Source organism: Mesoplodon bidens, assembly GCF_964165515.1.
Source record: "Mesoplodon bidens genome assembly, chromosome: 4".
Taxonomy (NCBI): domain Eukaryota; kingdom Metazoa; phylum Chordata; class Mammalia; order Artiodactyla; family Ziphiidae; genus Mesoplodon; species Mesoplodon bidens.
The window spans coordinates 118,502,342-118,526,491 of record NC_138160.1 but is presented as its reverse complement, the minus strand read 5'-3'; the positions used below and the strand labels follow the sequence as shown (position 1 = coordinate 118,526,491).

Sequence of the window (24,150 nt, the reverse complement as noted above, 5' to 3'; positions counted from 1 at the left end):
CTCTTTTTTCCCTTTAAAATCCAATAATTTTGGTAAAATATATCTTGCTGTTAGACATTCCTGGTCAGTATTCTCTGAGGTACACAGTGTGTTCTTTCAATACATAGCTTTTTTTTTTTTTTTTGGCTGCGTTGGGTCTTCGTTGTTGCACGCAGGCTTTCTCTAGTTGTGGTGAGTGGGGGCTACTCTGCGTTGTAGTGCACAGGCTTCTCATTGCAGTGGCTTCTCTTGTTGTGGAGCATGGGCTCCAGGTGTGCGGGCTTCAGTAGTTGTGGCACACAGGCTCAGTAGTTGTGGCTCGAGGGCTCTAGAGCACAGGCTCAGTAGTTGTGGTGCATGGGCTTAGTTGCTTCACGGCATGTGGGATCTTCCCGGACCAGGGCCTAAACCCGTGTCCCCTGCATTGGCAGGAAGATTCTTAACCACTACACCACCAGGGAAGTCCCAATACATAGTTTTTTTTAACTTTTTTTTATTTTAGGGGAATTTTAATAAAAAATATTTATTTACTTATTTATTTATTTGGCTGTGCTGGGTCTTAGTTGCCACGTGTGGGATCTTTGTTGCAGCATGTGGGATCTTTAGTTGTGGCATACGGAATCTTTTTAGTTGCGGCATGTGGTATCTTTTTTTCTTTTAGTTGAAGCATGCGGGCTTTTAGTTGCAGCCTGTAGGATCTAGGTCCCTGATCAGGGCTCAAACCGGGTCCCCTGCACTGGGAGCGTGGAGTCGTAACCGCTGCACCACCAGGGAAGGCCCTAGGGGAAATTTTTCTTGAATTATAGTTTTTGGTATTCTCTTTCCTTTTTTGGGTTTTCTTCTTTAATGTTGGATCTTTTTTGTCTGTCTTTGTCAGTTTCTGATAAATTTTACTTTTTTTCCTTCATTTTTGGTTTTTCAAATTTTTCTCCTTTCACCTTCTACTTATTTTAAGGAATTTTTTTGTTGTGATTATTCTTTTATTTCTAACTTTCATTGAGTTCTGGTACCTCTTATTTTTATTCTTGAATATCTTGTATCATCAAAAACATGTGTTTAGCTCATTTTGAAATAGGAAGTTGCAGTTCTGATCTGTTCATGGCATGTTTTTCTGGCTTGCTTTCATTATCCATAGGAATGTTACTCCTCTCCTTATTCTGTTTTTCTTTCTTATAATAACGTTATTGTATAGGATTTGAGCTCATTACTTTTTTCAGGTCATTTTTATGTGAAATTAGATTTCTTAGAAAATTAGAAAAGAAGCATGGCTTTAATTATCTTTTTAAAAAAAAATTCGCAGTACTCCCTTTCTGTTGTTTTCAACATGGCAGCTTGCTCTATGAGGATTCCTGGCCCTGTTTTCTTCCAGCACTTTTATCTGGATCTTCTCTTTCCTGTATTGCTCTTGTTCCAGTTCTTCTTTTGATTTCTCTTCTAGAAGTGTCTTCTAAGTGCCTCCCTGTCCTAGTAGGGAGCACTGGTTGATTAAATTTGAGAGTTCAGTGGGGCTCGATTGCTCTAGCCCCTTGAGAATTTACCACCAGGCTTCTTGTACTTGCCTACTATTAGACTGGGAAAAATCCCTCCTAGGTTCAAGTGCTCTTCTCCCACTGGCCTATTTTGTGTGTGTGTGTGTGTGTGTGTGTGTGTGTGTGAATACCTATTGACTACTTTGGGGTTTTCCTTTCTCAAGTTTGTCAGACACATCATTGCTTCCTATGTCCTCCCATACAGAGACTGATACCATGAAGATGTGGTGATTTGTCTTCACCTGCTTCACTTCTGTTTGGGGATTTATAGGCGTCTTTTCACTTTGTTTTGATACAAATGTTGCCTATAGGGCTGGTTTTGCTATCTAGTCACTGAGTGTTTTAATGTGAGGATTTGGATAGATTAAAAACTGTATTGCTGCCACATTAACATATATGTTCTTTAAAAAGAAAGATGTATTTGCAGCTTGTTCTTTTTTTATTTTATTTTATTTTATTTATTTATTTATGGCTGTGTTGGGTCTTCGTTTCTGTGTGAGGGCTTTCCCTAGTTGCGGCAAGTGGGGGCCACTCCTCAACGCGGTGCGTGGGCCCCTCACTATCGCAGCCTCTCTTGTTGCGGAGCACAGGCTCCAGACGCACAGGCTCAGCAATTGCAGCTCACGGGGCTAGCTGCTCCGTGGCATGTGGGATCTTCCCAGACCAGGGCTCGAACCCGTGTCCCCTGCATTGGCAGGCAGATTCTCAACCACTGCGCCACCAGGGAAGCCCGCAGCTTGTTCTTTTTGTTTAGTTTTAGCCATCTTTTTATGTCAGGATAATTCTCCCTCGTCCTTACTGGAGACTATTGTGTTCCATTGAAGGCATGAAGTGCATTGTGTAGTAAATCCCTTACTGATGGACATTTTGTATTGTTTCTCATTGTTTGCAATTATTAAAATGCTGTAATGAACATTCTGTCAATATATCAGTTGTGTACTTTGGCGAATGTCTCTATTGGATACATTCCTACAAGTGGAATCTGCTGGGTCAAATGAAATGAACATTTACAATTTTAATAGATATTGCCAGATGACCAAAAACATTGCACTAATTTGTATCTTTACCTACAGTGTATTAGAATGCCTGTTGCTGTGTAGCCTTCCCAGTATTGGCCTATAGGCTCTCCAAAGTATGCATGTTTATATGTGTGTTGGGAGAGTGATTTACAGACCTCTTTAAGAAACTGGTAGAAGCTATAAACCTTCTCCGAAAAATGTAATTGTATACTTAAATATTTCACATACAGTTTTAGAGTCTTCACCAACTGTTCTCAGGTGACATAGTTCTTCTTGTTGCCTTCCTAGCTACCACATCTCTTTTGCTTCTGTTTGGTGGACTTGGGAATACTTGAAAGTTTAAGGATAAAGAGCACTTGTAGAGCTACGACCAATAGTTCATCCACCAAAGCCTGTAATCAGAGGTGATAATACTCTGAAGTCCACGTGAAGTCTGATGTGTGTGGTTTACTAACAGTTAAGAGCTCAACCATGCTTCTCTCTCATTCTTTTAAATTCTTTTAAATCTCTCATTCTTTTGTTTTTTTTAAATTGTTGTTGGTTATTCATTCATTTTTTTCTTAAAAATTTTTTTTATTAAAGTATAGCTGCTTTACAATGTTGTGTTGATTTTTGCTGTACAGCAAAGTGATTCAGTTATACATATGTGTACATTCTTTTTCATATTCTTTCCATTATGGTTTATCACAGGATATTGAATATAGTTCCCTGTGCCATACAATAGGATCCTGATATTTATTCATTTTATATATAATAGTTTGCATCTGCTAACCCCAAGCTCCCTCTCCCTTGGCAACTACAAGTCTGTTCTCTATGTCTGTGAGTCTGTTTCTGTTTTGTACATAAGTTCATTTGTATCATATTTTAGATTCCACATATAAGTGATATCATATGGTATTTGTCATTCTCTTTTTGACTTACTTCACTTAGTATGATAATCTTTAGTTTCATCCATGTTGCTGCACATGGCATTATTTCATTCTTTTTTATGGCTGAGTAGTATTCCATTGTGTGTGTGTGTGTGTGTGTGCGTGCATGTGTGTGTGTGTGTACCACATCTTCTTTTTCCATTCATCTGTTGATGGACATATAGGTTGCTTCCATGTCTTGGCTGCTGTGAATAGTGCTGCTATGAACATAAGGGTGCATGTATCTTTTTGAATTATAGTTTTGTCTGGGTATATGCCCAGGAGTGGGACTGCTGGATCATATGGCAACTATGTTTTTAGTTTTTTGAGGAACCTCCATACTGTTTTACATAGTGGCTGTACCAGCTTATAGTCCCACCAGCAGTGTAGGTCTCTCATTCTGTTTTGATCTCTTGCTCTCTGTTTCTGTTTATGCAATGTTTTTTTTTGGCCGCACCGTGTGGCATGTGGGATCTTGGTTCCCTGACCAGGGATGGAACCCGTGCCCCTGCAGTGGAAGCGTGGAGTCTTAACCACTGGAATGCCAAGGAAGTCCCTCTTTGTGCAATTCTTAGTCTTTGTACCTCTGTCTCATTTAACTTGTGGGTTGAGGAATGATACTGTGGAATTAAAACACATTTAAAAATATTTGTTGTATTTATTAAATTAGGTTTTATTTTCCCATGATCCCATGTTAAAGACTGTCTTTGCAGCAATACATCCCTTTGCCCCACATTTCAGAAAGAGGAAATTATTTGCTTTTCTTCCCATAAAGCTAACTTACCTTTGTTTTGGAACATACACACAGTGGACATTTACTACCAGACACTCTGTTTAGCACTGTAGGAATATAAAGATGTCCTGACTTCAAGGAGAATTTAACCTACTGGGGAAAATTTGACAAGTATCATATTTTTATAGATTTGCTTCCCTCACCAGACCAGTGATTTCCTTAAGTGTAGAGAGGCCATGTCTCATCCTTGATTTCCCTAAAACCTGGCATATTGTAGGTGGTTAGTAAATATCTGTTGAATGAGTATCAAAGAACCCAGTTGAGTAGGAAACAATGAATAGAGGAAGTGCCATTTGAGAGGAATAAGCAAGACACTCAAGGTTGAAAGGAAGGGAAGACAATATATAAAACTGCATAGAATTGTTTGAGTTAGGCCGTTAAAAAATGGATTTTAATTTGACAGAGTAAAAGCAAGTGAAGAGGCAGTATCAAGGACCAAAGAAAGCGTGGGTGAGTTTGGCCAGAGGATGTAGTATTTGTGGATGAGGGGAGATAAGGCAGAGAATGTTAGGCAGGGACTTTGCTGTATTAGGTGGATCTGAACACCAGCAGGAGTATTGGTACTTGGGAGGGTAGCAAAGAAACCACTGAATGTTTTAAGGAGAGTGCCAACAGAATTGTCCTTGGGGATGCTTCGCCAGGCTGCAATGGCAGGAGGCATGGCACAAGGAGGGATCATGTATCTTTCCAGTGGAGATTAGGTCTCATGATCTCCTAAGGTTCCTTCTAGCTCACGATGCTGGTGTCCATGGAGTTCTGAAGGGTTTGCCTTCTCTCATAAATTTGAAATGGCGGTTGGAAAGAGGGTGTCTTGGCAATGGCTTTTTGTGAGGTGATTTCTATCAAAAGGGATCCAGACCAGAAGCACTCAGTAGGGAGTGAATCCACTTATGAATGGTAGTAAGCACCAAGGCCGGAACTTGCAAGCGCTGCCTGGGTACTTGTAGGGGACTTCAGAGTGTATAGCAGGTAGAGTGTATATAATCAAGTGACAGTTGCAGAGTTAACATTAAGTGCTTAGGATTGGGAGTACTGTGGGGATGCACAGCTGGGGGCAGCATCAGCTGTTGTGATGACGGGTTGAGAGTATGAAGCAGGCTGCTTGTCAGGAGTGTACATGTTAGCAGGTTTGCTGAAGCACCAACCTTGTGCCCAGTGGCCTGGAACATCTAGACCTCTCACTCATGCTTGGGTGGGCACCTGCAAGCACTGTCCCCCGAGAAACATGAAGCCAGAGCAGGGCAGCTGCTTTTATAAGCCTTATAGTGCATTGTTACAAAACTGGCTTGAGCCTGTGTTTGAATTAAGTTTATCGGGAAACCTGAAACCCTTTTCCCTTGTTGCTGGCTTGGCAGTTGTTCTCATTTAAATCCTCCCCACGTTTGCTTAAGTCATGCTGCTGGTTATGGCCTCTGTTTTCTGTTCTGACTTGGGGAATAGGATAGGTAGGACTGCTCCATGGGTTTGGTTGGCCTACTGCTGGCCCCAGCCAAGGAAGGCTGTAGTGCATCTTTTCAGTGTGGTAGAAGCCTGGTTTAACTGGCTGCCCTCTCAATTTGGATGCCCTGTAGGCTTCATTGTTATTGAACTTCTTGCAGCCTTAATGAGGCAGTCTGACATCAAAATTCTACAAAAATCATGTACTCACTTATCCTCTACAGAACTCAATTAAGTATGTACTGAGAGCTTAACACTCAGTCTAACCATCTGTAATGGTCCCTGTCCCATAGCTGGGAAAACTGAACAAGTCAGAGAGAGACAAGAGTCCAGCAAACACCATTGTTGAGAGTACTCTGGATCAACCCTAAGCATCCCACTTGCATTATCTCTTATTCCTCACAGTGAACTCTGTGAACTCTATGAAGTGAGTACTCTGAGCCCTGTTCTGTACATGGACCACAGAGCTTATTTTCCCAAGGTCTCAAAGCTATTAAGTGGTAGAACTGGACCTGGAACCTGGGTCTTCCTTAGCCTGTGCTCTCTACCACTGGACTGGATAACTACCCAGGTCACCCAAGTGCTAGAGGCTTAGCTCCTTCTGGTGAGACTAACAGTGCAGGTGAAGAAAGCAAAGCACAGCACTGCTTAGTAGGTCTCTTAATACTCATGATCTAAAACTTTAAGAGGTAACAAGTTGGGATTGTCATTACATTTTTGATAGCTGAAAGAAGGCTCAGGTAACTAACCTCATTTTGTTGTCCATGTTGCCTACATTTAAGGGAGGCCCTCTCACAATGAGGTGCAAGGACTTGGGACCAGTTGTTTCCTTGACTGCCTTCTCTACACTGTATCTATTGCTCCATTTGCATCTTTTCCCCTTCTGGTTTGCATTCTGCCCCTCTCCCTCAAAAAGGAAGGGAGTTGAGTCCCATCCTTTAGAACTTATCTAGAGAGAAATTTGGCCCTAGGAATTTTGCTCCCCTCATACTTATGGATTTCCTCTCTTTCCACTGCAGGAAGCATCCAAACTGAGGGCTTTTGCATCAGGTACTGGGGAAATTGTGGAGGTCAGGAGTAGCTGGTACTGTTTTGAAATAATTCACAGAACTATGTTTGGCTGTGGAGGTAACAGGTGTTGTAAAAGAGAACAAACAGCCAATTATGATGTCAGGAACCCTGGGGACTGATGTGGTGGAAAAAAAAGGATTAAAAATTATGGCAGTATCTTGGCAATTTGCTTTCTTAGCCCTCTTATTAAATTATGACTTCTGTTTGAGGAAAATAAATGAGAACAAAGGGTTTGTTTAAAATATAATCTTTGTGTTTTAAATTTGACTAATGAATGGTTTTAGTACTTTCATTTGGTCCTCAGTCAACTTGTGTTCAAAGTCTCAATTAACCAATAAATATTACGAAAAACAAGAGTCAGAAATGGTTGCCACTCTTGCTAATGAGCTGCTAATGAAATTGTGCCTGGGTGGGAAATGCAGGCACTCTAGAATCCCTGAGTCTTCTCCAGAAAATGAGCTGTAGTGGAACTAAGATCCCTGACCCCTGGGAAAGGGGCACATTTAACTCCTTCATTCCCAGTTGCTATTTTTCCCCTCCTCATTATTAAGTGAAACTCATTGCCAGTATCTTATGGTTAACTTAAATTGTAGTGAGACTTTTCAAAATGTGGTTTTATTTGACTCAATAATTCCTAAGTGGGATTAGAGAGCTGGAAGAACTGCCTGGCCTTTGGTCTCTAGAGAGCTGGAAGAACTGCCTGGCCTTTGGTCTCATAATGATTCCTTTCCTCTTCTAATTTTCTTTTCATTCATTCATTCGTTTATTTACTTATGGCTGCATCAGGTCTTTGTTGTGGCATGCAGGCTCTTCGTTGCGGTGCACAGGCTCAGTAGTTGTGGTGCACGGTCTTCTCTCTAATTGTGGCATGCGAGCTCCAGAGCACGTGGGTTCTGTAGTTGTGGTGTGTGGCCTCCAGTGTGCGTGGGCTCTGTGGTTGTGGCACACAGGATCTCTAGTTGTGGTGTGCGGGCTTAGTTGCCCCGTGGCATGTGGGATCTTACTTCCCTGACCAGGGATCGAACCCACATCCCCTGCTTTGGAAGATGGATTCTTAACTACTGGACCACCAGGGAAATCCCTCTAATTTTCTCAAGTCTTTCCCCTGTCTCCTCATCCCCAACAGATACATGTATGCACAATTGAAAATGGATTGAAATCTGAATATATTTAACATTTTGTAGGGTTGAGAGAGTAGGGTGTGGGACAATATCTCTAAAAAAAGAAATGGCAGGAACTAGTAGACTATAGCAATAAATAGGGTTATTGAAAACCAGTTCCCAACATGGATGTAAAAGCTCAAGTGCTCTGATTAAAGGGCTGTGCTATATATCTGTTAGTCTCACTGGGTCTTCTGAGCTAAAGAGGAACATGGAACACATTGAGGGTAGAGATAAAAGGGGAATGGAGGCAATCAGTGGGCTAGGAAACAGGTGTGGGATACCCATCCTGAGTCTCTGGGTGAAAGTAGCCCCTCTGCCCCTTCTCCCCTGTTCTCCTTTACCCGTGGATTTACTAAATTGTGGGGCTCTGACAGGTCTCTTGGGCTGGTCCGAGGAGTCACTGCACATGCTTAAAGGTCTGGTGCTTTTGAGGGAAGGAGGACTGACCCCTGTCAGATAGAATTCCTAAGTTTTTCTGGTCAAAATACTGTCATCCCTTACTCCGTCTCACTCTTCCCATTCCCTACCCATTCCCCTCATTCAGGCTTGATTATATTTGATTAGGTCAAGTATAATAGCTTTCTAACTAGCCTCTTTGCTCCTTCTCTTTCTGTTACATGCTGAGCTTCAAATGGAGTTATTCATTGTCCCCTGAATATGCCCACTTCTTTGCTTGCCTGAAAGCTGTTATCTGGACTTGGGACTCTAAATATTGTTACCCCTCTTCCTCGTTTACTTCATATTCCTCAGTGGCAGCTATTGGTTTTGTTAATGTGGTATCTTTACCAGTGCCCAACACAGCAGGTGGCTTTCTTCAGTGGGTACACAGTAAAGTGTGGTAGAAGGAATGCCTAGAATAGAGCAGGCAGGCTCTTACCTAATCCTCAGTAAATGCTTGTTGACTAGCCAGTTGTGGAAAGAGGCTCACGGTGTCCTGGATATGGTTACTTTGAGCCTTTGTCCTGATGGCTGTTCAGAGTACCTCTCCAACTGTAACAGAGGAAATCTTCCAAGTAGCATTGCTAGTCCTTGTACTTGAAGACCACTGCTGTTGTGAATTCTGTATACAGAAGTTGGTGCCCAGCTGTCGTCTGTCCTCCTTGAGAACTGGAAAGGAGACACTGGTTAGGTCACAGCAGATAAAATTTTGGAGGGTAGTTTTGGAATGCGGTGGGAGCTATGAAGATAGCTGTTCCCAGAGGAAGACTGTGGAGTCTCTTGATCTGAAGGGCTTTAATGCAGGTGATGGATTTCCACCCTTGCTTGGAAGCCATGCCAGAGAACTCTTCTAAGGCCCTGCTCAGACTGTAGATTATGCAGCAGAGTAAAAAATCAGTTTGGAGAATATTTTTATTTTTTCTCATTTTGCCATTGTTTAGTCCTTTTAGAAAATGCATAAATGTAATGACAATACAGACTGGTTCACTCTGTGTTTTGCTGCTTACAAAAAAGATCTCCAGGGCTTCCCTGGTGGCGCAGTGGTTGAGATTCCGCCTGCCGATGCAGGGGACACGGGTTCGTGCCCCGGTCTGGGAAGATCCCACGTGCCGCGGAGCGGCTGGGCCCGTGAGCCATGGCCACTGAGCCTGCGCGTCCGGAGCCTGTGCTCCGCAACGGGAGAGGCCACAGCAGTGAGAGGCCCGCGTACCGCAAAAAAAAAAAAAAAAAAAAAAGATCTCCAGTTGTGTTTTCCTTCAAAAAACATTAAGCATTGGTTCAGGGTTCAGCACCCTAGAGAGGTTTGTGCACATTTTTTTGTTACTGGTTCAGTTCAAGTCCTGCCTTGGAGACAGGATAGATGCTCATTTGTGTGAGGCAGGGATCTTGCCAGGACTTGTTAGGGGTTTTTGAATTAAAAAGCAGGAGGATAGGGCTGTGGTAGCGATGGCAACTGTGCTTGTAAAGTCTCAGCTCTGACCAGCCCTGGTTAGGAGCTTGGAGGTGAGTGGCATTGCTTCCTGTCCCATATTCCTCCTATTCTTTCTGGTCTTGGAAGTGGGAGCCAGGGGGCTGGCATTCAAGCTGACCTTTCTGGTGGCCTACTGTGTGCCTGGAGTTGAGCCTGAGCTGTGGGCACAAGTAATTCGTCCCTGCCCTTTAGAAACTCGGCATAATTGGGAATTTTTACTTGTGTTAATACATACCTACAGGACTTGATAAATAAAATGTCTTTGTTTCATTCTGGTTGACATTAACCTTTTTTTTTTTTTTTTGCGGTACGCGGGCCTCTCACTGTTGTGGCTTCTCCCGTTGCGGAGCACAGGCTCCGGACGCGCAGGCTCAGCGGCCATGGCTCACGGGCCCAGCCGCTCCGCAGCATGTGGGATCTTCCCGGACCAGGGCATGAACCCGTGTACCCTGCATCATCAGGCGGACTCTCAACCACTGCGCCACCAGGGAAGGCCCAACATTTACCTTTTCGGGGCTGTGTTTCCTGAAGCACTTTTAACTTCTTCTGAGCACTGACGCAGTGTTTTCTCATTTATTCTTCACAACAGTCTAACACAGTGAAAGCAGACATGATAGATTCTTGTCATTTGACACATAAGGGCATGAAGATTAAAAAATAAAAAGGAATTTGCCTGAATTTACCTGACCCTCAAAGAAAGAGCTGAATGGGTAGCAGAGTTCCAGTGCTCATGGTCTCATGGCCAGTTCTCATCTGAGCAGGGTGTGCCGCGGCAGCCCTTGATTTTCTGCCATTGTGTCCAGGTTTGACTTGAAAGAGCCTAGAAGTCCCTGGAGGGGGAGGTTTCCAGGCAAAAGCCTACAGAGACACCTCCCAAAGACATATAACTCGCGAGGCATCTGATGCCAACGCAGAAACCAGGGCACTGTGGCATCCATCTCAATTGGCCCTGTCTCCGCTGAAGCAGGGCAGTCAGACTGCACAGCAGGCTCATTGTGGGCACTACCCAAGCAGGATGCTGCCACTCTGAGCCCAGGAGGGCTAAGTTTCTAATCACTGGGCACTTGGGTGAGTTGGGACAAATACTGAGTCAGGCAAGATATGTCAATAGGTGAAACATCTTTTCCAGTAGTAACAAATTGGCTGTGGGCTGAATTCCATATATAGATATGTTTTGTTTAGCTTTTGTATTTTAAAATTTGAATGCTTTCAGAGGGGGCATTTTTTTCTCAGCCCTCACCACTCCCTGTTGTCTTACAGATGGCCTTCCTCACTCATCTCTCTTATTTGCCTGCCTCCCATGGGCATTTGAGTTGGCTTCTGCATCTTGGATCAATATTTCTTACCTGCCCTTCTACCAGTATTCCTCTTGCCTAGGTGTTTGATGGCCTCAGGCTTTCTAGGCTCATTTTCTTCTTTCTACCCTACCCAGAACTATCCTTCTGGGTTTGTGTTTAGGCTCTGAACTTAGCTTTTTCTTGGCCCCTAGGAATGCTTGCTGTCACCTTGTACTATATCTGATAGCCTAATTGCTGTCCCGGGATTCAAAAGGAGAAGTACTGCTTTATCCAAAGAAATTAATTTTTAAAACAACTTTATTGAGATAAAATTTATATACCATAAAATTCAGTAATTTAAAGTGTACCATGGGAATAATTCTCAAACGTCCTAGGGAATGTTGGTAGAATAGATGGGTGGTTTCTAGACTATGGTGTTTCATGGACCAGAAAACTTTAAAAGAAAGTTCGGAGGACCAAAGGCCAATTTCTTCACTTTGCTGAGTTAAGGGCCTTAACATAGAAACAACCCACTATCATCCACCATCATCATTATCTCATTTTATAAAAGGACATTTTAACACTAAAAAGATAGAAATGATGTAATTTCAGAAAAAAGAACTCTTTTTTCTATTGGACACTTCTAAATTCCTTGTTTCGGGACCACTGGAATGAATTGCCACAATAAACAAACCACTCAAAACTCAGCTTTAAAACGACAGTAATTTCTTTTTGTATAGCTTTGACTCTTAGAACCATAGTAATAGTTCACGTACCCTTCATATGCCCCCAAATAAAAAATTGAACCAACCAGGATGTGGAGGAATGGAAACAACAAAGTGGAACACAGACACTAACAAATGAACCAAATTGATAACATAATCATACTGATGGGGGTAGGGAAGAATGGAACTAACCTAAGTGACCTTGTGAAATGATAACTTTGACTAGATACTGTAAAATTAAAGACAAAGGAGCTGTATGTAAATGCTGTAATCTAGTTTGTCAAATGTGTTTCTCACAGGGGTATGGGTTAGCAATTTTGAAACTACTTTGTATATGTACTAGTATTGAACAATAAATTATTGCAGGTAAAAAGAACTAGTTTTCTCACTATTGGAGAAAGAAGTTGCAAATAAGGAAATGGGGGAGATGAACCCTGTGGGGCTGATTGGAATCTGAGGTATCAGTATAAACTTGTAGTTTTTAAGAGGTCCACAGACAAATAGATGTAGAAATACAGATGTGTATATGTGAATATATGTATATGTATATGTATACACACATATAAATTTCTTATCTCTGACCCAGAGAGAGCCCAGAAGCAATGACAACCTAGTAGTAATGAGCACACCTATCATGCAGATCATGGTTTCTAAACACTGTTCTTCAGTAAAAAACTAGGACTCCTTGAAAAATGGTTGATTCCAGGGCTGGGAAAAGGAAAATGCAAGATAAACTTGGAGCATCTTATGGATCCAGAAAGTAAGGAAGTACTTGAAAAAAGAAAATGATGGGGCAAAGGGACTTGCCAAAGGAACACAAGAGCTAACCTGAAGGAGCTCCTAGTTGCCAAAGCTGAAATAATTTGAAATAATTTGAGCAACAAAATGATGATAATATTGCATTATAACTCATAGAATAAAATATCCATGAGAACATATTGATAAAGTAAATAATTAAGTAGATGGAGGAGGAACAGTTTTTCCTTGTAGTGAAATTTCAATTAATAAATGTGTAAGGAAGGAGGGGAGTAGAAAATTGCTATTAGACTATCTCCACAGTGGTAATTGTTGCAAACGGACCCCTCTAATGGTGTGCAAAGGTTTGAGGAAAAAGAGGATTTGTGTAATCTCAGAATATTTCCCCCATGATTTTTTTTTAAATAATTCAGGGATTTTTAGTATACACACAGTATTGTGTAACCACCACCACATTTTCATCACCCCAGAAAGAAACAATACTTATTAGTGGTCATTCCCCATTCCTCCCTTCCCCTAGCCCCGACAACCATTAATTTACTATGTCTGTTGATTTGCCTATTCAGGACATTTCATATGAAAGGAATCATATGATATGTGACTTTCTGTATCTGTCTTCTTTCAGTTAGTTTAATGCATTCAAAGTTCGTCCATGTTATAGTATATATCAGTGTTTCATTCTTTTTTTTAAAGTTACTGTGTATTTTATTTATTTATTCCAGTTTTATTGAGATACAGTTTAATGATTTGAAGTATGTCATTCCTTTTAGTGGCTGAATAGTATTCTGCTGAATGGATAGATCACATTTTGTTTGTTCATTTCTCAGAGTTGATGGACATTTGGGTTGTTGCCACATTTTGGATATTATAAATAATGCTACAGTGAACATTCATGTACAAGTTTTTGTGTGAACATATGTTTTTAGTTCTCTCGTGAATACACCTAGGTGAAGAATCGCTGGGTTCATATGGTAGCTCTTTGTCTAACATTTTGAGAAACCGCCAGCCTGTTTTCTACAGTTTGGTAGTTTGCCATGATTTTTGTTTACCACAGTGGAAAAGCTCAGTATAGATTACTTTTGTTAGTTGATCAAGACCAATATCACCAGTATAAGACATGTTGACATCACGAACCTTTTGATATGATACACTGAGAAGAGCATGACATAATTTCTGTTGTTCTTCTGTCAAGGTGGCATGATTTGAGTTTAATCATGCCAAGAACCAGACAGTTCTGAATAACTGATAAGTATTTATTTCTTGAGGGTATCAGGGTCATGAAAGACAAGGGAAGACTGAGGAACTGTTGTAGAGTGCAGGAAACTAGGGAGAAATAACAACCAAAGGTCATATGGGGTCCTGGAACAAAAAAGGACCTTAGTGGAAGCACTGGTAAGGTTTGAAAAGGATCTTTAGTTTGGTTACTGGTATTAACTTCCCAGTAACTGTCTATGGATATATAAGATATTAACATTGGGAAAAGCTGTGTGATATATGGAAACTCTCTATACTATTTTTGCAAGTGTACATTTAAAGGTAACTCAAAGTAAAAAGTTAAAAAAGGTATCCAGTCATTTATTCTTGTTCACATGTCTGCAAATAGGCTAGACTTGGCTGACCGTGGTTGGGCTCAGCTGGGTTCATCTCCAGTCTGCACTTTGGGTCCAGGTCTGCTCCATGGACCTCTCATCCTTCTTGGATCAGAATGCTAGTAGAGCATGTTCTTCTCACAGTGATACACAATTCCAAGAGACAAGCCAAACACACAAGCACATTTCAAACCTCTGTGGCACATTTGCTAACATCCTGCCGGCCAAAGCACGTCACAGGCTAAGTCCAAAGTCAAAGGTTGGGAAAGTACACTCTACTACTAGTAGGAGGGACTGTGAGGTCACATGGTAAAGGGGGTGGATGGAACAGAACTGGTGACAATGATGCAGTCTACCACCTATTTTTTTCCCCCTCAGGGAGCCAGGGCTAGGGAAATAGACACCGCAGGCTTTGCAGGCCTATTTGCCTTTCTGGACTCCTGTCTTATTTTCTGCTTTTCCCCTTCCCCTCTACCTCCCAATCCCTGCATGTATCTGGTGACTTTTTGCCTCTGTTCTGTTCTTCTCCAGTGTTCTGGTCCCTTCAGAGAGGCCCTAGAAGGAAGCAGGTCAGATCACACTCTCTAACTTGGCCTTTTTCCCAATGGGGTGGAAACCTTTGAAATACTGTGTTTTCTGTTGCCTCTGCCACTGCTGCCGTGGCTGGTTTCATGTATTTTAAATGAGCGTAACCTGTATTTTAAGTTAATGTTATTGTGGTTGCTCTTGCCCCCTATGGTGGCATATGTGAAGGGAGTAATTTTGGAATTTTCCCCAAATAAAATATATGGATTCACATAAGATCCTAGTCTTTTCCTTGGCCAGCTTAGCACAGTCTAACCTGTTATGTTCTGAAACTTTTAAAGTCATGTACTTTTTCTCTTTTTTACTTCTAATTTCAAAAGTCTGAAAATTCAAGATATTATTATTATTATTATTATGTTATTAGTACAATTACTATTAAAAATAACTATGACTACTAATTATTATGAATTATTATGAATCTACTTGTCCTAGTGAAAATCCTTGTTGGCATTTCCACACACCTCTAGATAAGCTAGGATTTTCTCTCTTCCATTTTTGATTTTTCATTTAATATATAATTATTGAGGGTTTACTATATGCTTGCATATGTGATAGACCCTGAAGATAAGCTAAGATATAACTATTGATTGTGGTATTATTAAGAAAAAGGGTCATGGCGGGGAGTTCCCTGGCAGTCCAGTAGTTAGGACTAGGTGCTTTCACTGCCGTGGACCCGGGTTCAATCCCTGGTTGGGAAACTTAAGATCCTGCAAGTTGCATGGGGTGGTCAAAAAAAAAAAAAAAAGAAGGAAAGAGAAAGAAAACGGGTCATGGTGTTGTGTGAAAACCTTTAGGGGGAAGCCATATCTGGTCTGGGGAAAAAGAGGATGCCTCTCAGAGAGGAAGCGACTCTTAGCTGGGATTGGAAGGTTGAAGAGATGGAGGCTGGGGTAGGAAGGAGCATTCTGGGTGAAAGGAACAGCAGGTGGAATGGCCCTGTGGTAGGAGGGAGCATGGTTCCTTTCATGGAATGGAAGAAGGCCAGTGTGGCCTAGAACATGGGGAACGAGGAGTGGACAAGTTTGAAGAGGCAGGCAAGGAGCTAGATACTAAAAAGGGCCTCATTGACCAGCATGAAGATTTTCATCTTTAAGAACAGTAGGAAGCCATCAGAAGGTTCGAGGCAGGGGAATAACATAGTCAGATTTGTGTTTTGAAAGAAAAAAAAATCATTCATTGTAAAGAACAGTTTGATTAGGAGGTAAGAGGAGATAGTAGAGGCCAGTTAGAAGGCTTTGGCAGTATCCAGAAGAGAGATGGTGATGGTTCAGAGAAGGGCAGTGGTGGGGAGGGCAGAGAGAAAGGTATGCATTCAAGAAGAAAGAAGACATATGGCAGGAGAAACACTTGATTTGGGAGATTGGGTATATGGGGTGTAAAGTAGAGGGAAAATCAAGGATGACCTGCTTAGCCTTCAGCCGGGAAGATACTCTTATTGTTATGTTGGTTTTGGATCTCTCCAGGTGAGATAATCTCTCCCTTTCATACATTTGGAGATGGGATTTTTCCCCCCCTTGGCTGTGCCGCACAGCTTTTGGAATCTCAGTTCCCGGACTGGGGATTGAACCTGGGCCACGGCAGGGAAAGCACCAAATCCTAACCACTAGGCCACCAGGGAACTCCCTTGGAGATGGAATTAATGCTAAAAGCAGTTACCTCTTGCCCCATGATCATAGGAATAGGATAGAAGTTACCAGTTTCTTGTTCTTGCCAGTATTTGGCCTCATCTTTCCCAGAACCAACTTCCTCAGCCATTACCTTTTATTTTCCTACCCAAACTGGGATTCCAATGGCACATCAAGACAGCAGCCTCCACAGCCCTTCCAGTTTTTCCAAGCTCTTCTTGCTCCCTGCCTCCTGAATGTGGCCTGTCAGTTTCTGTGTCTGAGTCTTTGCATGAAGGGCACCATCTATTTGGGATTCCCTTTATTCCCAGTCTGGGTCTCACTTTTTGCATCATTTAACCCCCAATTCAGGGAGCCTCCCCAGAGATAGGTTTCCCCATTCTACTCTGAACATACCTTTTTAAAAAATCCTTGAGGCATTTTGGATGGGTTTGAGGTTAGAAGTGGATCATTATACACATACACTCAGGTACTCAAGTTCCCTTTTAATTCTTAGGCAAAGATACAGAAACTCCCTGCTGAAGTGGGATGGCAGGAACAGAACAGCTTGTCTTGGAGTGGTGTTTCCCCGGCTCCTTGGTTCTCTGATGGAGGCACAGTGGTTGATGTAACGTGGAGTTTGCTATGATCCTGCCAGAATTGAGAAAACTTGAATTCTTGCTACATCATTACTCTTTTATGCTCGGAGTTTACCTCATCTTTCCAAGATAACTTGTGCTATGCACTTCGCTTGAAGGAATTTTTCACATGCAGTGTCCCTCCACGTACTGTATACGTCATAAGCCTCCTCTCTTCTTGGCTTTTAGGTCATGCTGTTCCTGCAGGATCCCATGTGCGGCTGAATCTCCAGACTGGGGCAAGAGAAGTGAAACTCCAAGATGAGGACAAGCTTCGAAATAATTTGAAAGGGTTGAAAAAAGGCAAAAGGTATAGTGTCAACCCTAGGGACTGGGAGACTGACAGCACTGACCCTGTAATACTGAGAGTAATGACAATGTATTGTTTCTTACCCAAATACACATGGCTTTAAATTTTTTTGAAATTTAATAGGTTAGAATTTGTGATAAATCTGTCAGGGTTTTATGGATGTTTACTTCTATGGTCTGCAAAGCAAATTGATACTTTAAAAAAGGCTGTAGGGGGAATGCTTAACCTGCTTTAAAAATGAAGCCATTTTTCCCAGTACTTTAAGAGTACTCATTTGAATCCCAACAATTAATGCACTGATTACAGATGGGTCATCTATTCATTAAAACAGGCCTGTTAGGCCTTCTGCTTTGCAGTAATACTTACTTGGTGAGCAATAAAATTGCATTTTAAAGTCTTTAATTCAGACCAACTTTTCCTCTTGTTAGTCTATATTAAAACAGGCTTTCAAAAGTTCTCCAATGGTAAGAGTTGCCTTATTTTTTAATAATCAGTTTAGATTATTTGCTTTTGGGCAATTCGTAGTCTCTATTTTTATGTTTTTTGTCTTGAGTTATCAAGTTTTTTTGCTTGCTATTTCCTGTGTAAGGGAGAAGGAGGTTGAGGCATGGGGTTGCAGGGGCTGCTGGAATTGTGCAGTTTGAAAGGTCAGTATAAATACCAGCCATGAAGTATCTAATACAAGGACCAGCAAATTATGGCCTGAAGCAAAATATTGGGACTACTGCCTTTTTTTGTATGACCCAGAAGCTAGGTTGTTGTTAACATTTTTTAATGGTTGAAAGAAAATGAAGAAGAAGAATATTTCATGACTGAAAATTATTTGAAATTCAGATTCCGGTGTCCATAAATAAAGTTTTATTGGAACATAGCCATGCTCACTCATTTAGGTATTGTCTATGGCTGATTTCTTGCTACACTGACAGAGTTGAGTAGTTGGGAAAATCACCCCATAAGGCCTACAAAGCCTAAAATATTATCTGATTATTACAAATAGTTCGCTGTCCCTGTTCTAATACGAGCATATCTCATTTTATTGCGCCTCACTTTGTTGCGGTTCGCAGATACTGCGTTTTTCGCAAATTGAAGATTTGTGGTAACCCTGTGTCGAGCAAGTCTATTGCTACCATTTTTCCAACAGCATTTGCTCACTTCATGTCTCTGTGTCACATTTTGGTAATTTTCACAATATTTCAAACTTTTTCATTAATATTTGTTATGGTGATCCTGTGATTAGTTCTTTGATGAACAGATCTTTGATGTTACTATTGTAATTGGTTTTTTGGTTTGTATTGGTTTTTGTCATGTATCTTTTAATTAAGGTACCTACTTTTGTTTTAGACGTAATGCTATTGCACACTTAATAAACTACAGTATAGTGTAAACATAACTTATGTGCACTGGGAAGCCAAAAAATTTATATGACTCGCTTTATTGCAATATTCACTTTATTGCGATGGTTTGGAACAGTGACCTCAATATCTCCTAGATATGCCTATTTATGTAAGTATTGGGAATCAATCATGGATTACTGAGTGGGGTTAGTGTTACTCAGTCCTTGGATTTTTATTATTTTAACAATATTTTGCAGTTAGATATGAGGCAGAAAGTTACCTTAGAGACCCAATTTTTACCTGAGTCTTTTCTTTTATATACCTGGCAAAAGGTCATCCATCCTGTCCATGTGGCACTCACAAGCCCATAAAGTAGCTTATTCAGATTTGGGCATTTTTCACTGTTGGAAAATTCAACTTTATATTATGATAGATAAGGAGCTATTTGTCGTCCTTATAGTCACCCCAAACTGGGAAGGATCTTTACTTTCCCCATCTCTCCAGATAGTCCTGAACCTGGATTAACCCAGGTTATATGATGATTATTTTCTCAGAACCGTCGAAGAAAGAATCAAATCTCGTTGTCGTAACCCCTATCAACCTCCCTCCATCCTTAGCATGCATATACATACGTTTTTCAGTGTCTCAAAGTACTTAGGAAGTCTTTTCTCACATCTAAGTCAAGTCTTATTTTCTGAATAAGAAGTCTGATTTTTCTTCGTTTAAGAATATTGAGTTAGGAACTTGATGATTTTGGAGCTTTTTATTTGTTGGTTTTAATACTATAGGAAGTGATTTCTCCAATACCTGACCATAGATCATCAGTAGGAGCACTTATTGCTTTGTCTTGTTGCTCCTGTCTTTTTTTTTTTTTTTTTTTTTTTTTTTTTTTTGCGGTAGGCGGGCCTCTCACTGTTGTGGCCTTTCCCCTTGCGGAGCACAGGCTCCGGACGCACAGGCTCAGCGGCCATGGCTCACGGGCCTAGCCGCTCTGCGGCATGTGGGATCTTCCCAGACCGGGGCACGAACCCGTGTCCCCTGCATCGGCAGGCGGACTCTCAACCACTGCGCCACCAGGGAAGCCCCCGCTCCTGTCTTTTTATACTAGAAAGCAGAGCCATCCATGTGGTCTGTAGTAGAGCCACCATAAGAGAAGAATATTCGTCCCTACTCCTGCCTCTTTGCTTTTCTCCTTTGGAATGTTTCTGAGGGCTCTGCCCTGGAATGGCCTCCAGGATATGCTGGACATGTCTTCTTCCTTCTCAGCATTTATAGCCAGCAGCAAACCTGTCTGAACAGAAGCCCAAAGGCGTTGACAAGGTGGTGTGGGTGTTCAGTGCTGTGAGCTCAGTGAGTCTCTGGTTGCCTTTGGTGGTGACTTCCTGCTCATGGAGTGGACCTCATCCTGTGCTCCTTTAATTCCACTTCACAGTGTCTTCCTGCCTCTTTAGTTCTGGAATGGGAACAGAGGCCAAAGGGCAGGGCTGATTTTCAAAACTGTTATAATATTTTGCTTATTGACTTAATTCTGTTTTGGGGAACAGGATCCACAGCTTTCCATCAGATTGTCAAAGAAGTTGGTGATCCCACAAAGTTAAGAACCACTGGCTAGGACTTCCCTGGTGGAGCAGTGGTTAAGAATCCGCCTGCCAGTGCAGGGGACACGGGTTCGAGCCCTGGTCCGGGAAGATCCCACATGCCGCGGAGCAACTAAGCCCGTGCGCCACAACTACAGAGCCTGCGCTCTAGAGCCCGCGAGCCACAACTACTGAGCCCGAGTGCCACAACTACTGAAACCCACGCTCCTAAAGCCCATGCCCTGCAACAAGAGAAGCCACCCAATGAGAAGCCCGCGAACCGCAACAAAGAGTAGCCCCTGCTTGCTGCAACTAGAGAAAGCCCGTGCGCAGCAACAAAGGCCTAAGGCAGCCAAAAATAAAAATAAGTAAATTAAAAAAAAAAAAAAAAGAACCACTGGCTAGCGAGAGATGGGGATAGTCCATTCAGCCTAATCCATGGCAACTTCTCCATTAGAGCTGCTGGATGTGTGACTGGCCACACTGCTACCTAGAGCTACAGTTCCTGTGGGCTCTAAAGCCTGGGCAAGGTCTCCTGACTCTGACTTGTCCCAGAAGATTCTCTTGGCACTACCTGAGTTCAGTGTATAGTTGGCTCTCAGCAGGTTTTCCTTTTCCTCTTTGTGTGTTAGGTATTGCCATCTCCACTGGTTTTAGTCTGTATCCCTGTCAATCTCTCCATAGTACATCTCTATTTTTGCCTTGGAACAACCAGATTTTTGAGTCATCCTCTTATGTTTAGAGGGATAAGGGACAAACTGCATCCAAGTTGTTTCATTTTGGGTTGAGCATTTACCACGGTATAATATGGTATAGTAGTTAAGGGAGTGGGCCAAGGACAGGACCATTTACTTACACCATTCATTCATTTCACAAAAGACCTATTGAATGCCTATGTGCCAGGCACTGGGGATACAGTAGTAAACAAAACAGGCAAGATGCTAGCTTTATTGAGGTTGGCAGGCAGGAAAAGAGAGAAATAAGTATGCAAGTAAGGTAATTACAGATTATAATAAATACTAGGGAAGAAATAAGGTGATAAGTCCCTGAGGGAGGTAACTGTAGATAGGATGGTTTGAGAAGGCCTTCTCAAAGAGATGTTTGAACTGAGACCTGAAGAATGAGGGGCATTTAGTCATGCAGGGGGTTAGTTTTATAGGTTTATGGTTAGAACATTTCAGGCAGAAGAAACAAGAAGAGTTTCTGGCTTTGTTAAGGAAAGGGCTTTGTCAAGTTCAAGAAACAGGAAAATGATCAGGTTGACTAGAGGGTAGGAGAAGGAAGAAGACTAAGATGAGATTGGGAAGGTACAAGGGGCCAGATCATGTGGAATTTTGAGGAGCATGTTGAATGTTCTTCATTTAAGTAGAATTGTAATGGAAAGCCATTGGAGGATTGGGGGTGGGAGAGTCATTTAATATAGTTTAGCAAGATCATTCTAGTTGCTATGTATATGGAGGATAGATTGAAGGTGGACAAAAACAGATGCACAGAGACAATTAAAATGTCATTTAAGTGGATCAGGCAAAACATAATGGTGGCTTAGTCTATGGTGTGTGAAGGAGAGTGGATGAATTGGAGATTTAATTTGGAGGTAACAGCAATAAGACTTGCTTACGATTTAGATGTAGGGGTTGGAAAAAGGGTAGGGTTAGGGGTTCAGGGTAAAGCCTCATTTGGGATTTGCACAACTAGGTACTTGAAGGTACTATTTACTGAAATAGAAAAGATTGAGAGAGGGACAGTTTTATGGGGAGAACTATCAAGACCTCTGTTTTAGATGTAATAAGTTTGGGGTGGCCATTAAACATCCGAGATCCAAGATATATCAGTAGTTGTACAGGAGTCTGGCTGGTACTCAGAGAAGAGGTTTGGGTCAAAGATGTAAATTTGGGCATCACTGCCTGATAGATATTTTAAAATATCTAGGTGAGAGGATAGAGATAGAGAAGAAAAGATTTTCCAGGATTGAACTCTGAGGTGTTCCAGCATATAGGATTTAGGTAGGAGATAAGGAACCAGCAAGAAGAGACAGAGAAGGAGTAAGGAAGAGGAAGAACCGGGAGAGTGTGGCAACAAGAAGCCAGGAAAGGAGAGTGTTTCAAGGAGGGAGGGGTGAACTGTGTAAATGCTGCTGAGCGGTTGAGGAACATGGCACTAGTGAAGAGTCCATTGGATTTGGCCATCAGTTACTGGGAATTTTGATGAGCCGTTTTAGTGGGGTTGTGGGGATAAAATCCAGGTTAATGCATATGGCAACGTAAATAGCATTCAAGGAAGTGTGGATAGTGAATGAAGACAATGTGTTCATAAAGTTTTACTTAATCTGAACAGGAGTAGGGAAATGGCATGATAATTAGAGACTGTGGAGTCAAAGGAGTGTTGGTATGCTGATGGGAATAATCCAATCAAAGGGAAAATTGATGATGCAGGCAGGTGGGAGTGGTATAATTATGGGAGTTAAAGCTTTTGAAAAGGCAAGTGGGATCTCTAGCCTAAGTTCAGCAGGGGCAGGGACACTGTCATCCATTCCAGTAGTAGGGAAAGCAGAAAATACAGATTTAGGTGCAGGTTGGTGTATAGAGTGGATGATGGAAAGGTGAGGGAGTTCTTGATAACATCTGTTTTTCTCAGTGAAGAATAAAGTGAGAATACCAGCTGAGGATAGTTGTATGTGTGCCTGTGTGTGTGCACACACTCGTGTGTACCCACACATGTGCACATTTCTGTGTGTGCAGTTGGGGCTGTGAGTGGGTGATGATGGATAGCCTGGAGAATGGGACTTTAGGCAGTAAACAGATATACAGACATGACGGGATTAATCCTGACCAAGTATTGGAGGAAGGAGGAGATAATCTGTTCAAGTTATAGCCCTAAATACGTAACTCCCTCTTAGGGGTAAGGGTCAGGGCAGGGGCATCCTCATGCAGCTGGCAGTGGGTGATTCTCTGACAGGAAAGGGGTTCTCTTTCCTACCTTGTAGGGTTGTGGTAATGATTTGAATGAAATATTACTTCTAAAGGGTTAACATAGTGCCTGACACATGGATAAGTCGTCTGTAAATGGGAGTGATTAGCTATTATTAATTAGTTTAGAAGGACTGGGGTTTAAAGAAGTCAAGTGTTTTTCTGAGGGCCCTAAGGGGTCTCTAGGATGAATCAAAGACTGTGAGTGAGTACCTCTCATGAGACCTGAGGCTGGCTAGGATCTTGGACCATGAGACTGATGTACTCATCTCGCCTGGAACAGAGAGTGGTCCAGTAGCCCCTTCCTCCCCAGCCTCTGATATATCTCCAGGGATATCTGGATTCCTCCCTCCCCCTGCCCTGCCAGCTGGACAGTCTTGTCATGCACAGCCCACTTTCTACACTTCCCTTAGTCTGTATGTACCACTCTTTTTCTTACCTCTGTTCCCTGAACTGAAGTGAGTGCTGGTGGCAAAACGTGCCTTCCACCCCCTCACCCCATGAATACCTTCTCTCCAGTCAAGATGAATTGTTGTGGCTTGGATCAGCTCCAGAGCTCTTTGTGAGGATACCACTCTAGTCTCTGCCAGGTTCCTGACATTATGTCCACATTGGTTCCTTTCTTCCCTGTCCTTGGAGGCTGGCTATGGAAGGTGGCTGGCCTCGATTTTAGTTCTCAGTATCTCAGACTCATTCCTTTGTCAGGTTGACTCATACCTCCTGCATGTACTCTGTGCTCAGGGGTTGGTCTTAAGGGTATGAATTTATCCAACCTGTTTTTGTAAAGATAGACTGAGTCGTCAAATCAGGTCAGGCACACACTTGGGGGGCTCAGGTCCCTGTTGGTCTCTTTCCTAGAAGAATATAAATAGGGTATATGTTATTTCCTCTGTCTGTGCCCAGTGTCCTCCAGGAGGTCTTACTCTGGCACGTACTGAGAGAGCAGCATCGCACAGACATTCTAGACTTGTTCTGCCCGAG

The 24,150-nt window shown here is 42.1% G+C and overlaps 1 protein-coding gene across 4 annotated transcripts in view; it reads left to right on the top strand.

The window, feature by feature from the left end:
• Nucleotides 1-24,150, top strand: part of SIL1 (SIL1 nucleotide exchange factor) — a 303,875-nt gene that overhangs the window by 200,208 nt on the left and 79,517 nt on the right. For all 4 annotated transcript variants that reach the window (XM_081230896.1, XM_081230897.1, XM_081230899.1 and 1 more), the window contains one exon: nucleotides 17,172-17,292. In XM_081230896.1, the coding sequence (XP_081087022.1) occupies nucleotides 17,172-17,292 (121 nt within the window). The remainder of the gene's footprint in view (nucleotides 1-17,171; nucleotides 17,293-24,150) is intronic.